Source organism: Zophobas morio, unplaced genomic scaffold (genome assembly GCF_036711695.1).
Source record: "Zophobas morio isolate AGI-343-1 ecotype UQ-CSIRO unplaced genomic scaffold, CSIRO_AGI_Zmor_V1 ptg000033l, whole genome shotgun sequence".
NCBI lineage: Eukaryota > Metazoa > Arthropoda > Insecta > Coleoptera > Tenebrionidae > Zophobas > Zophobas morio.
In genome coordinates, this window is record NW_026972138.1 from 1,518,010 (window position 1) to 1,532,551 (window position 14,542).

At 31.2% G+C, this 14,542-nt stretch overlaps 1 protein-coding gene across 1 annotated transcript; it reads left to right on the forward strand.

Annotated features, from left to right (window-relative positions):
* The first annotated feature begins 8 nt into the window (after positions 1-8).
* On the forward strand, positions 9-14,259 carry LOC135139748 (uncharacterized). Its single transcript, XM_064070075.1, has 5 exons — positions 9-116; positions 164-793; positions 13,919-13,990; positions 14,038-14,127; positions 14,209-14,259. Exons 1-5 carry the CDS (start codon positions 9-11, stop codon positions 14,257-14,259), a joined length of 951 nt encoding a protein of 316 aa, XP_063926145.1.
* Positions 14,260-14,542: the final 283 nt, after the last annotated feature.

Genomic DNA, 14,542 nt, shown 5'->3' on the forward strand with positions numbered 1-14,542 from the left:
TCAAAACCATGGGGAAATATAGCGTGATTGTGGAAATTATGGAGAGCGTAGAACAGGTTTTGTATAGTGTTATTAGTGTGATTATCGTACTTCAGATGATTATCAGCAGCCGCAAAGTAAGCAAACTGGAAACAATTGACCCGATTTAAATAAATCGTTTTAGGTGGTTTATCTGCTAAGACAGTTGAGTCTGTTCGATGTTAAAGCAAAGTCGACGTTCAAGCAACCAAAAATTAAAACAACCAACTCAAAAATTTATCGTTTTATAATTATTTCAGGCGTAGTTCTAGTTATTTTGGCAGTTCTCAAACATGGTGTATTTTTCTACTTTGTTAACCCTATAACAACTATAATTTTTTTGTACAATGTTCGTGGTCTCGTCGCACTTATAATTTACTCTTTAGTTCTGATAGAATTCAGCGCTTTAGCGTTCACGTTGAAGCAAAAATTCGAACTTATAAATAAGTTTCTCTTGTCGCTTAATTTCCAACTGAAAAGTGGCCACAATTGTAACGAAGTGACCCAAAAAGTGAAATTTGTGTCTCAAATTTACAACCACCTATGTGACTTAAGTAAAATTCTGTGTCAAATTTTTTCAGTACCGATTATCTTCCTAACATTCGCGCAAGTTTTGATTTTAATATCAGCGATTTTTTCGCTAGTGGAATTTGGTTTTGTGAATGAAGGACCCGTGGAGTCTCCAGGAAGCGTCGGCCAAGACTTCGCCGACATTCTCATTTATTTTACCCTGACATTCCTACTCATCTCTTCGTCGTCGAAAACCATGAACGAAGTACGATTTTTTTCTATATAAAATTTTACAATATTATCCGTTCACGATCTTTATATAGTAGGGTTGGCCATGAAAGTCTAGTGAGTTGGTTGGTATTCGATGCAGAAGAATAAAAATTCCCTGAACTTTTTTCATTAGCAGTGGCGTAAATAGCACCCCCGCAGGGGTTTTCAGGTTTTCTAATTTTCATTTTAGATATGTAATAATAATTATAATTTTAATTAGAGTTGTTCACTTTTTCAATTTTTCGTTTTTGGAATTTTTTAATTTTTCGATCTTTGAATGTTAGTTTTTGGACTTTACGAACATTTTTCGATTTAATTCGTTTTTTGATTCATTAATTTTTTCTCGATTTCTAGTTTTTCAATGTTTCTATTTTTCGTTTCTTCAGTTCTACAATTTTGTCAAATAAATGTTACATAAATTAAAAAAAAAGTAACAGTGTACCTATGGTCTATGAATCCGTGTTCAATTTTTATCTTCGACATCGAAATTTTTGTGGAAAAATAAAACAAAATTGAATTACAATTTTTCGATTTCTTGATTTCTCGATTTTTAGTTTACTTAATTTTTCGATATTTCAGTTTTACAATTTTTGCAATTTAAAAAAAAATTCATTTTTACATTTCTCAATTTCTCTATTAATCAATTCTTTGATTTTTCGATTTTTCCTCTTTCCAATTTATCGATTTTTCAGTTTTTCGATTTCTCAAGTTTTCGTTGTTGCAATTTTGGGATTTTTCAATATCTCCAATTTTTTAATTTAAAATTTTTCACTTTTTTGATATATCGATTTATCGTTTTTTTTTAAGTTTAAATATGTATTTCAGTTTTAAATTTTCCGGTTTTTCGATTTCTCCATTTCTCGGATCTTTTGATGTCTCAATTTTTTAATTTCGATTTCTCGGCTTTTCCATTTGTTAATTTTTTATTTCTTCAAGTTTTTAGATTTTTAAAATTCTCCATTTTTCGATTTTATATTTAGTTATGCTTCGATCTCCCGATTTTAACCTTTTTAACGTGTATTCCAATTTTTCGATTTTAGAATTTTCGATTTCTTACATCTCGATTTTTCGTTTTTTCGATTTTAAAATGTTTTTACTTTTCGTTCTTTTTTTCAAGTTTTCGATTTCTCAATTTTTCAACATTTCAATTTTGAGAATGTCTATATTTTTCAGTTTTTTGATATTTTCATTTTTCAACTTTTTAAATTTTGATTTTTCGACTTACCGGAAATCGATTTTTGGGTTTTTCAATTTTTCGACTTTTCAGTTTTGGGATTTTTCAATTTGTCGATTTTTTAGTTTTTCGTTTCTTCAGTTTTTCGGTTTTTCAAGTTTTCGAATTTTTAAATTTAAAATTTTTCAATTTTTCGATTTTATTCTTTTTACGTTCCGATTTCCCGATTTTAATTTTTTTTATGCTTTTCAATCTTTGGTTTTTCTAAATTTTCATTTTTCCATTTCTCAATTTCTCGATTTTTCGACTTTTTGATTTTGTGTTTTTTTTAATGTTAAATTTTTCGTTATTGTAATTTTTCTATTTTTTAAATTTTAGATATTTAGATTTTTCGACATCTTGAATTCCCGATCTTTTTTCAGTTTGAATTCCTCGGTTTGTCGATTTTCCAAAATTTCGATTTTTCAATTTTTCGACTTTTCAGTTTGAAAATTTTCGATTTCTCGATTTTCCAGTTTTTGATTTTCCAACTTTTAGATGTTTCAAATTTTAGAGTTTGCAAATTTCACGAGTTTCCAGTTTTTAATTTCGTCAATTTGCAATTTTTCGTGTGGGTTTTTAATTTTCTTTATTTTTTCAATTTTCGGCTTTCAATTTTCCGTTTTTTTAATTTTTCATTTGCAGTTTTTCTAGTTTTCATTTTAATTATGTAACACTCGTAATAATTATATAATTTTTAAAGTTGTTCACTTTTTGAGTTTTTCGTTTTTGGAATTTTTCAATTTTTCGGTGTTTGAATGTCACAGTTTTTGGACTTTACAATTTTCAAGATTCTATAATTTTTCGATTTTACAATTTTTGCATTTACCAATTTTTCAATTCGAATGGTTGAAAGCTTCGAAATATAAAAAAATTGGAAATCAAGAACTTAAAAAATCAAAGATTGAAAATGTAAAAAATTGAATAAACAAAAAATTATAAAATCCGAAGAAACATTGAAAAAATAAAGGTAATGGAAAAATGAAAAATTGTGATATAAAATCAAGAAAATGAAAATTACAAAATCGGGAAAATGAAAATATCGAAAATCTGAAAAATATAGAAATTGAAAAATTCCCAAAATTGAGATAGCGAAAACTTAAAAATCGAGAAATCGAAAAATTTTTAAAATTGGAAAATTGAGATATGAGAAATCGAAAATTCCAAAAATGGAAAAATTGAAACACATTAAAAAATTAAAATCGGGAAATCGAAACATAAAGATTATAAAAGGGAAAAATGAAAAATTTTAAAAATCGAAAATTTAAAATATATACTAGAAAAATCGAAAATTTTGAAAATCGAAAAACCAAGAAATCGAAATCGAAAACTTGAGACTTCAAAAGATCGAGAAATCGAAATAGGCCGAAATCGGAAAATTCAAAATTGAAATATTTATTTAAAAAAAAGATAAACGGAAAAATTTCCCAAATTTTATTTTTTCGATTCAGAAAAAAATGGTTCGAATTTTCAAAGGACTAAAACCGCAAAAAATCTTCTGGAGGTCGAACTTAGCACAAGATTTTTTTTCGGCGGCTTGGAAAAAAACCTTCAAAATTTCACAGATCCAAGATATTAAAAAAAAATAGCTTTTTCAGGAAGTTGCTAACAAATCCGCAAAAATTCTGACAAATAAAATTCAATGAGCTGAGTCGAAAAACACAGCGTGTTGACGGTCCTAGACCAAGATTGGGCCCGACAGTCAAAAATCCGGAAGCAATCGCATCATTTTTGTTGAAAGAAATATTTAATGCAATTCCGGAAAAGCCCAATGGCCAAAAATTATGAAAAAAATCGTGTACATACAGAAAAGTTACATCTATCAATGAAAGAAATTCAAAGTGGATATTACAATTGGTTTTTGAAACATTCCAATTCAAGGTTTTTAAAAATATCTCAAAATTTCCCAAATTTCATTTTTCCGATTCAGAAAAAAATGGTACGAATTTTCAAAGAACTAAAACCGCAAAAAATCTTCTGGAGGTCCAACTTGGCACAAGATTTTTTTTCGGCGGCTTGGAAAAAAACCTTCAAAATTTCACAGATCTAAGATATTAAAAAAAAAATAGCTTTTTCAGGAAGTTGCCAACAAATCCACAAAAATTCTGACAGATAAAATTCAATGAGCTGAGTCGAAAAACACAGCGTGTTGACGGTCCTAGACCAAGATTGGGTTCGACAGTCAAAAATCCGGAAGTAATCGCGTCATTTTTGTTGAAAGAAATATTTAATGCAATTCCGGAAAAGCCCAATGGCCAAAAATTATGAAAAAAATCGTGTACATACAGAAAAGATACGTCCATCAACGAAAAAAATTCAAAGTGGATACTACAATTGGTTTTTGAAATATTCCTATTCAAGGTTTTTAAAAATATCTCAAAATTTCCCAAATTTCATTTTTCCGATTCAGAAAAAAATGGTACGAATTTTCAAAGGGCTAAAACCGCAAAAAAACTTCTAGAGGTCCAACTTAGCACAAGATTTTTTTTCGGCGGCTTGGAAAAAAACTTCAAAATTTCACAGATCCAAGATATTAAAAAAAATTAGCTGTTTCAGGAAGTTGCCAACAAATCCACAAAAATTCTGACAGATAAAATTCAATGAGCTGAGTCGAAAAATACAGCGTGTTGACGGTCCTAGACCAAGATTGGGCACGACTGTGAAAAATCCGGAAGCAATCGCATCATTTTTGTTGAAAGAAATATTTAATGGAATTCCGGAAACGGCCATTGGCCAAAAATTATGAAAAAAATCGTGTACATACAGAAAAGATACGTCCATCAAAAAAAAAATTCGAAGTGGATACTACAATTGGTTTTTGAAATATTCCAACTCAAGGTTTTTAAAAATATCTCAAAATTTCCCAAATTCATTTTTCCGATTCAGAAAAAAATGGTACGAATTTTCAAAGGGCTAAAACCGCAAAAAAACTTCTGGAGGTCCAACTTGGCACAAGATTTTTTTTCGGCGGCTTGGAAAAAACCTTCAAAATTTCACAGATCCAAGATATTAAAAAAAAAATAGCTTTTTCAGGAAGTTGCCAACAAATCCACAAAAATTCTGACAGATAAAATTCAATGAGCTGACTCGAAAAATACAGCGTGTTGACGGTCCTAGACCAAGATTGGGCCCGACAGTCAAAAATCCGGAAGCAATCGCATCATTTTTGTTGAAAGAATTATTTAATGCAATTCCGGAAAAGCCCAATGGCCAAAAATTATGAAAAAAATCGTGTACATACAGAAAAGATACGTCCATCAAAGAAAAAAATTCAAAGTGGATACTACAATTGGTTTTTGAAATATTCCAACTCAAGGTTTTTAAAAATATCTCAAAATTTCCCAAATTTCATTTTTCCGATTTAGAAACAAATGGTACGAATTTTCAAAGGACTAAAACCGCAAAAAACTTCTGGAGGTCCAACTTGGCACAAGATTTTTTTTTCGGCGGCTTGGAAAAAAACCTTCAAAATTTCACAGATCCAAGATATTAAAAAAATTAGCTTTTTCAGGAAGTTGCCAACAAATCCACAAAAATTCTGACAGATAAAATTCAATGAGCTGAGTCGAAAAATACAGCGTGTTGACGGTCCTAGACCAAGATTGGGCCCGACAGTCAAAAATCCGGAAGCAAACGCATCAGTTTTGTTGAAAGAAATATTTAATGCAATTCCGGAAAAGCCCAATGGCCAAAAATTATGAAAAAAATCGTGTACATACAGAAAAGTTACATCTATCAAAGAAACAAATTCAAAGTAGATACTACAATTGGTTTTTGAAATATTCCAATTCAAGGTTTTTAAAAATATCTCAAAATTGCCCAAATTTCATTTTTCCGATACCAGAAAAAAATGGTACGAATTTTCAAAGGACAAAAACCGCAAAACATCTTCTGGAGGTCCAACTTGGCACAAGATTTTTTTTTCGGCGGCTTGAAAAAACCTTCAAAATTTCACAGATCCAAGATATTAAAAAAAAAAAATAGCTTCCAGGAAGTTGCCAACAAATCCACAAAAATTCTGACAGATAAAATTCAATGAGCTGAGTCGAAAAATACAGCGTGTTGACGGTCCTAGACCAAGATTGGACCCGATAGTCAAAAATCCGGAAGCAATCGCATCATTTTTGTTGAAAGAAATATTTAATGCAATTCCGGAAAAGCCCAATGGCCAAAAATTATGAAAAAAATCGTGTACATACAGAAAAGAAACGTCCATCAAAGAAAAAAATTCAAAGTGGATACTACAATTGGTTTTTGAAATATTCCAATTCAAGGTTTTTAAAAATATCTCAAAATTTCCCAAATTTCATTTTTCCGATTCAGAAAAAAATGGTACGAATTTTCAAAGGGCTAAAACCGCAAAAAAACTTCTGGAAGTCCAACTTGGCACAAGATTTTTTTTCGGCGGCTTGGAAAAAAACCTTCAAAATTTCACAGATCCAAGATATTAAAAAAAATTAGCTTTTTCAGGAAGTTGCCAACAAATCCACAAAAATTCTGACAGATAAAATTCAATGAGCTGAGTCGAAAAATACAGCGTGTTGACGGTCCTAGACCAAGATTGGGCCCGACAGTCAAAAATCCGGAAGCAATCGCATCATTTTTGTGGAAAGAAATATTTAATGCAATTCCGGAAAAGCCCAATGGCCAAAAATTATGAAAAAAATCGTGTACATACAGAAAAGATACATCTATCAAAGAAACAAATTCAAAGTGGATATTACAATTGGTTTTTGAAATATTCCAATTCAAGTTTTTTAAAAATATCTCAAAATTTCCCAAATTTTATTTTTCCGATTCAGAAAAAAATGGTACGAATTTTCAAAGGGCTAAAACCGCAAAAAAACTTCTGGAGGTCCAACTTGGCACAAAATTTTTTTTCGGCGGTTTGGAAAAAACCTTCAAAATTTCACACATCCAAGATATTAAAAAAAATGAGCTTTTTCAGGAAGTTGCCAACAAATCCACAAAAATTCTGACAGATAAAATTCAATGAGCTGAGTCGAAAAATACAGCGTGTTGACGGTCCTAGACCAAGATTGGGCCCGACAGTCAAAAATCCGGAAGCAATCGCATCATTTTTGTTGGAAGAAATATTTAATGCAATTCCGGAAAAGCCCAATGGCCAAAAATTATGAAAAAAATCGTATACATACAGAAAAGTTACATCTATCAAGGAAACAAATTCAAAGTGGATATTACAATTGGTTTTTGAAATATTCCAATTCAAGGTTTTTAAAAATATCTCAAAATTTCCCAAATTTCATTTTTCCGATTCAGAAAAAAATGATACGAATTTTCAAAGGACTAAAACCGCAAAAAATCTGCTGGAGGTCCAACTTGGCACAAGATTTTTTTTCGGCGGCTTGGAAAAAACCTTCAAAATTTCACAGATCCAAGATATTAAAAAAAATTAGCTTTTTCAGGAAGTTGCCAACAAATCCACAAAAATTCTGACAGATAAAATTCAATGAGCTGAGTCGAAAAATACAGCGTGTTGACTTTCCTAGACCAAGATTGGGCCCGACAGTCAAAAATCCGGAAGCAATCGCATCATTTTTGTCGAAAGAAATATTTAATGCAATTCCGGAAAAGCCCAATGGCCAAAAATTATGAAAAAAATCGTGTACATACAGAAAAGATACGTCCATCAAAGAAAAAAATTCAAAGTGGATACTACAATTGGTTTTTGAAATATTCCAATTCAAGGTTTTTAAAAATATCTCAAAATTTCCCAAATTTCATTTTTCCGATTCAGAAAAAAATGGTACGAATTTTCAAAGGGCTAAAACTGCAAAAAATCTTCTGGAGCTCCAACTTAGCACAAGATTTTTTTTTTCGGCGGCTTGGAAAAAAACGTTCAAAATTTCACAGATCCAAGATATTGAAAAAAATTAGCTTTTTCAGGAAGTTGCCAACAAATCCACAAAAATTCTGACAGATAAAATTCAATGAGCTGAGTCGAAAAATACAGCGTGTTGACGGTCCTAGACCAAGATTGGGCCCGACAGTCAAAAATCCTGAAGCAATCGCATCATTTTTGTTGAAAGAAATATTTAATGGAATTCCGGAAAAGCCCAATGGCCAAAAATTATGAAAAAAATCGTGTACATACAGAAAAGATACGTCCATCAAAGAAAAAAATTCAAAGTGGATACTACAATTGGTTTTTGAAATATTCCAATTCAAGTTTTTTAAAAATATCTCAAAATTTCCCAAATTTCATTTTTCCGATTCAGAAAAAAATGGTACGAATTTTCAAAGGGCTAAAACCGCAAAAAATCTGCTGGAGGTCCAACTTAGCACAAGATTTTTTTTCGGCGGCTTGGAAAAAAACCTTCAAAATTTCACAGATTCAAGATATTAAAAAAATTAGCTTTTTCAGGAAGTTGCCAACAAATCCACAAAAATTCTGACAGATAAAATTCAATGAGCTGAGTCGAAAAACACAGCGTGTTGACGGTCCTAGACCAAGATTGGGCCCGACAGTCAAAAATCCGGAAGCAATCGCATCATTTTTGTTGGAAGAAATATTTAATGCAATTCCGGAAAAGCCCAATGGCCAAAAATTATGAAAAAAATCGTGTACATACAGAAAAGTTACATCTATCAAAGAAACAAATTCAAAGTGGATACTACAATTGGTTTTTGAAATATTCCAATTCAAGGTTTTTAAAAATATCTCAAAATTTCCCAAATTTCATTTTTCCGATTCAGAAAAAAATGGTACGAATTTTCAAAGGGCTAAAACCGCAAAAAAACTTCTGGAAGTCCAACTTGGCACAAGATTTTTTTTCGGCGGCTTGGAAAAAAACCTTCAAAATTTCACAGATCCAAGATATTAAAAAAAGTAGCTTTTTCAGGAAGTTGCCAACAAATCCACAAAAATTCTGACAGATAAAATTCAATGAGCTGAGTCGAAAAATACAGCGTGTTGACGGTCCTAGATCAAGATTGGGCCCGACAGTCAAAAATCCGGAAGCAATCGCATCATTTTTGTTGAAAGAAATATTTCATGCAATTCCGGAAAAGCCCAATGGCCAAAAATTATGAAAAAAATCGTGTACATGCAGAAAAGATACGTCCATCAAAGAAAAAAATTCAAAGTGGATACTACAATTGGTTTTTGAAATATTCCAACTCAAGGTTTTTAAAAATATCTCAAAATTTCCCAAATTTCATTTTTTCGATTCAGAAAAAAATGGTACGAATTTTCAAAGGGCTAAAACCGCAAAAAAACTTCTGGAGGTCCAACTTGGCACAAGATCTTTTTCGGCGGCTTGGAAAAAACCTTCAAAATTTCACAGATCCAAGATATTAAAAAAAATTAGCTTTTTCAGGAAGTTGCCAACAAATCCACAAAAATTCTGACAGATAAAATTCAATGAGCTGAGTCGAAAAATACAGCGTGTTGACGGTCCTAGACCAAGATTGGGCCCGACAGTCAAAAATCCGGAAGCAATCGCATCATTTTTGTGGAAAGAAATATTTAATGCAATTCCGGAAAAGCCCAATGGCCAAAAATTATGAAAAAAATCGTGTACATACAGAAAAGATACATCTATCAAAGAAACAAATTCAAAGTGGATATTACAATTGGTTTTTGAAATATTCCAATTCAAGTTTTTTAAAAATATCTCAAAATTTCCCAAATTTCATTTTTCCGATTCAGAAAAAAATGGTACGAAATTTCAAAGGGCTAAAACCGCAAAAAATCTTCTGGATGTCCAACTTAGCACAAGATTTTTTTTTCGGCGGTTTGGAAAAAAACCTTCAAAATTTCACACATCCAAGATATTAAAAAAAATTAGCTTTTTCAGGAAGTTGCCAACAAATCCACAAAAATTCTGACAGATAAAATTCAATGAGCTGAGTGGAAAAATACAGCGTGTTGACGGTCCTAGACCAAGATTGGGCACGACAGTCAAAAATCCGGAAGCAATCGCATCATTTTTGTCGAAAGAAATATTTAATGCAATTCCGGAAAAGCCCAATGGCCAAAAATTATGAAAAAAATCGTGTACATACAGAAAAGATACATCTATCAAAGAAACAAATTCAAAGTGGATATTACAATTGGTTTTTGAAATATTCCAATTCAAGGTTTTTAAAAATATCTCAAAATTTCCCAAATTTCATTTTTCCGATTCAGAAAAAAATGGTACGAATTTTCAAAGGACTAAAACCGCAAAAAAACTTCTGGAGGTCCAACTTGGCACAAGATTTTTTTTCGGCGGCTTGGAAAAAACCTTCAAAATTTCACAGATCCAAGATATTAAAAAAAATAGCTTTTTCAGGAAGTTGCCAACAAATCCACAAAAATTCTGACAGATAAAATTCAATGAGCTGAGTCGAAAAATACAGCGTGTTGACGGTCCTAGACCAAGATTGGGCCCGACAGTCAAAAATCCGGAAGCAATCGCATCATTTTTGTTGAAAGAAATATTTAATGCAATTCCGGAAAAGCCCAATGGCCAAAAATTATGAAAAAAATCGTGTACATTCAGAAAATATACATCTATCAAAAAAACAAATTCAAAGTGGATATTACAATTGGTTTTTGCAATATGTATTTCTATTCAAGGTTTTTAAAATATATCTTAAAATTTCCCAAATTTCATTTTTCCGATACAAGAAAAAAATGGTACGAATTTTCAAAGGGCTAAAACCGCAAAAAATCTTCTGGAGGTCCAACTTAGCACAAGATTTTTTTTTCGGCGGTTTGGAAAAAAACCTTCAAAATTTCACAGATCCAAGATATTAAAAAAAATAGCTTTTTCAGGAAGTTGCCAACAAATCCACAAAAATTCTGACAGATAAAATTCAATGAGCTGAGTCGAAAAATGCAGCGTGTTGACGGTCCTAGACCAAGATTGGGCCCGACAGTCAAAAATCCGGAAGCAATCGCATCATTTTTGTCGAAAGAAATATTTAATGCAATTCCGGAAAAGCCCAATGGCCAAAAATTATGAAAAAAATCGTGTACATACAGAAAAGATACGTCCATCAAAGAAAAAAACTCGAAGTGGATACTACAATTGGTTTTTGAAATATTCCAACTCAAGATTTTTAAAAATATCTCAAAATTTCCCAAATTTCATTTTTCCGATTCAGAAAAAAAATGGTACGAATTTTCAAAGGACTAAAACAGCAAAAAATCTTCTGGAGGTCCAACTTAACACAAGATTTTTTTTCGGCGGCTTGGACTATTTTTTAGCGCTGTTTTATCTATTGAGACTTGTTCAAGCGCAAAAACGATGCTCTGGATTGTTAACAACACGTAAAACAACTAATTAGTCCAGGTAGTGACAAAACTGATCTCGAATTGACCAATAGGAGTTCCTTTTTTTAATTGACACTTTGGGTTATCGAAAATCGTCAAAATAAAATGCTCCTATAGCCCTATAGGTGTGGTTTATGAATCCGTGTTAAGTTTTTTCCCGAGATATCCGAGGATTTTTTAGTGTCCAAAAAATTAATCTTGAAAATTTTTGTGAATATAAAACGTTAACTTTTTTTTTGCGAACTTTTATTTATGATAAAGTTGAAAAATCGAGAAATTTGGAAACCCGGATATTCTAAAAATTTTGAGATCTAAAAAATTCTGTAATTGAAACATCGAACAATTGAAAAATAGAAATAGTTAGAAAAATTGTAAAACTGTAAAACTGAGAAATCAAAAACATATAAAATTGAAATTCGAAATTTTCAAAAATTAAGGCTCGAAGCATTGGAAAATTGAAACAATGAAATTCGGATGTTGAAAAATCAAAAAAGTGTAAAATCGATACCTTCAAAGAGAAATAATTGTTAAATACTTACTTATTAAACAAAAAAATTTTAACTGAAATTTTGAACAAATGAAAATTCAAAAATTCAAAAATTGTGATACGTATTACAAAATTGAAAATTTTGATAATTGTAAATTTTAAAATTTATTAAACTGGGGTAATTGAAAAATCAAAAATTTAGAAATCGTACAGCTTTGAAAATGGAAAATTGTAAAATAGTGAACTGAAAAATTGAAAATCTGGATGAAAAAGGACGAAAAAGGACGATAAGTCGGGAAAAGGACGACAAAGGACGAATAAAGACGAAAAAGGACGAAAAAGCATAATAAGGACGAAAAAGTACGAATAAGGACGAAAAAGGACGAGAATGGATAATAAGGACGATAAAGGACGAAAAAGGACGAAAAGTAGGAAAAAGGACGAAAAAAGAGGAAAAGGTCGAATAAAGACGAAAAAGGACGAATAAGGACGAAAAGGGACGAAATTGGAAAATTTAAACAACGAAATTCGCATACGTAATAGAAAAAACAAAAATTAATTAATTGAAAAAACGAAGAATCAAGATTGAAAATTAAGAAACTGAATAATTAAAAACCGAGTATTCGAGACATCCAAAAATTTTAAATGTAGAACTGAAAAATCAGAAAAATGTAAAATCAAAAAATTGAATAACTGATACCTTTAAAAAAATTATGAAATATTTACTTATTAAAACAAAAATTAAAATAGAAATTTTGAACAATTTAAAATCAAAAAATTCAAAAAATACATATTACAAAATTGAAAAATTTTATAATTGTAAACTTTTAAATTCACTAAACTGTTAAAATGAAAAATTGGAAAATTATTAAATTAAATGTAATTGAAAAAACAAAAATTCAATAAGTGAAAAAACGAATAATCAAAATTGAAAATTAAGAAATTGAATAATGAAAAACCGAATAATTGAGACATCCAAAAATTATAAAAATGTACAGCCGAAAAATCAAAAAAGTGTTAAAAAATTTCACAGATCCAAGATATTAAAAAAAAAATAGCTTTTTCAGGAAGTTGCCAACAAATCCACAAAAATTCTGACAGATAAAATTCAATGAGCTGAGTCGAAAAATACAGCGTGTTGACGGTCCTAGACGAAGATTGGGCACGACAGTCAAAAATCCGGAAGCAATCGCATCATTTTTGTTGAAAGAAATATTTAATGCAATTCCGGAAACGGCCATTGGCTAAAAATTATGCAAAAAATCGAGTATATACAGGAAAGATAAATCCATCAAGGAGAAAAAATCAGAGTGGATACTGCATTTGGTTTTTGAAATATTCCAGTTCAAATTCAAGTTTTTAAAATATCTCAAAATGTACCATATTCATTTTTCAGATTTTGGAAAAATGGCACAAATTTTCGAAGACCAAAGTCCGTAAAAAACTTCCGGAGGTCGAATTAAGATGGGAAATTTTTTGGGTAATTTTCTACGGTCTTCAGGAAAAGGTCAAAATTTCAATACCTCCAGAACACCAAAAAAATTAAACTTCTTGACGAAGTATCCGAAAAATCTACAAAAATTCGGGCAGATAGATTTCAACAAGCTCATTCGAAAAATATGGTGTGTTAATGGTCCTGGACCAAGGTTGGAGCCGAAAATCAAAAATCCTGGAGCAATCGTATCAAAAATTTTTTTAAGGAACTATTTATCGCAATTCCGGACTCCGACACTATGTTTAAAGAGCCATTCCTGCATTTCACATTTTTTACTAGAACCGAATGATACGGTCTAAAACCACACAATTTTGAAAAATTCTCCCGTCCATCGTTTGATGCCTATGAGAAAAAAAATTAAAAAATATTTCCCAGTGTATTTTTACATTACAGGAAATATGTTCGAGACCCTCATAGTTAAAGAAATATCGAAACTGCAAAAACATGTTTTTATTGGGATTTTTTGTTGGGTGTAATAATTCTGATCCAATAAATGAAGTAGAAAAGTGGCAAGCTCAAACCTGGACTACTGACAGACATAAAACTAAATCAGTTTATCCAACTTAACGAAAAAATATCAAAGCCTACTTTACTATATAAAGATCGTAAATGGATAATAAAATCACAATCGTAAAATTTCAGGCAAGAAAAACCGCCATTCTAGCCCACCTGCTAATCGCCGATAATCACTTATCACAAGAGCTGCATTTCACGGTACTTTGCAAATTCTTACAACCCAGAAATTAATCCCGTTGTTACAGGTAGTAAATTTCTCTCTCCAATTAGCCCACAACGACGTCCGTTTTACAGCTTGCAATTTTTTCGCAATCGATGAATCACTAATTCGCTCGGTAAGAAAAACCGGAATTGATTCGTAATAGTTGTGACAGGTTTTAGCCACAGTGTGCTCGTACTTGGTGATTATATTCCAGTTCGAGTTCGACGTAAAAAAACACCATAAAAACAAACTTCAAGTACAATAATTTATTTGCTACTTTTGCAGTGTCGCTCCGAATTGCAATATTATAATACTGAACGTAGCCACAGCACCTAGAATCTACACCACAATGACACCATTACCGCATTGTTGCTACTCACCGTGCGAAATAAAGCCTCGTCGATCGTGAACAGGTTAAAACACGTGAAATTAAGCTTGTCGTGTTTGGAGTTGAGCACGAAATTCCACACCTAAAATTAAGTTTGATTTGTGGGTAGTTGGTTTGAATGCTTACCCTCATGGCGACAAGCCGCGACTTTAGTGGGAGT

What these genes read in the sequence shown, in the direction of transcription:
- LOC135139748 (XM_064070075.1), top strand. Translation starts at nt 9, where the DNA reads ATGGGGAAATATAGCGTGATTGTGGAAATTATGGAGAGCGTAGAACAG. An exon ending in CACAAGAGCTGCATTTCACG is followed by an intron (nt 13,991 to 14,037) that starts GTACTTTGCAAA and finishes CCGTTGTTACAG; the next exon opens with GTAGTAAATTTCTCTCTCCA. An exon ending in ATGAATCACTAATTCGCTCG is followed by an intron (nt 14,128 to 14,208) that starts GTAAGAAAAACC and finishes ATTATATTCCAG; the next exon opens with TTCGAGTTCGACGTAAAAAA.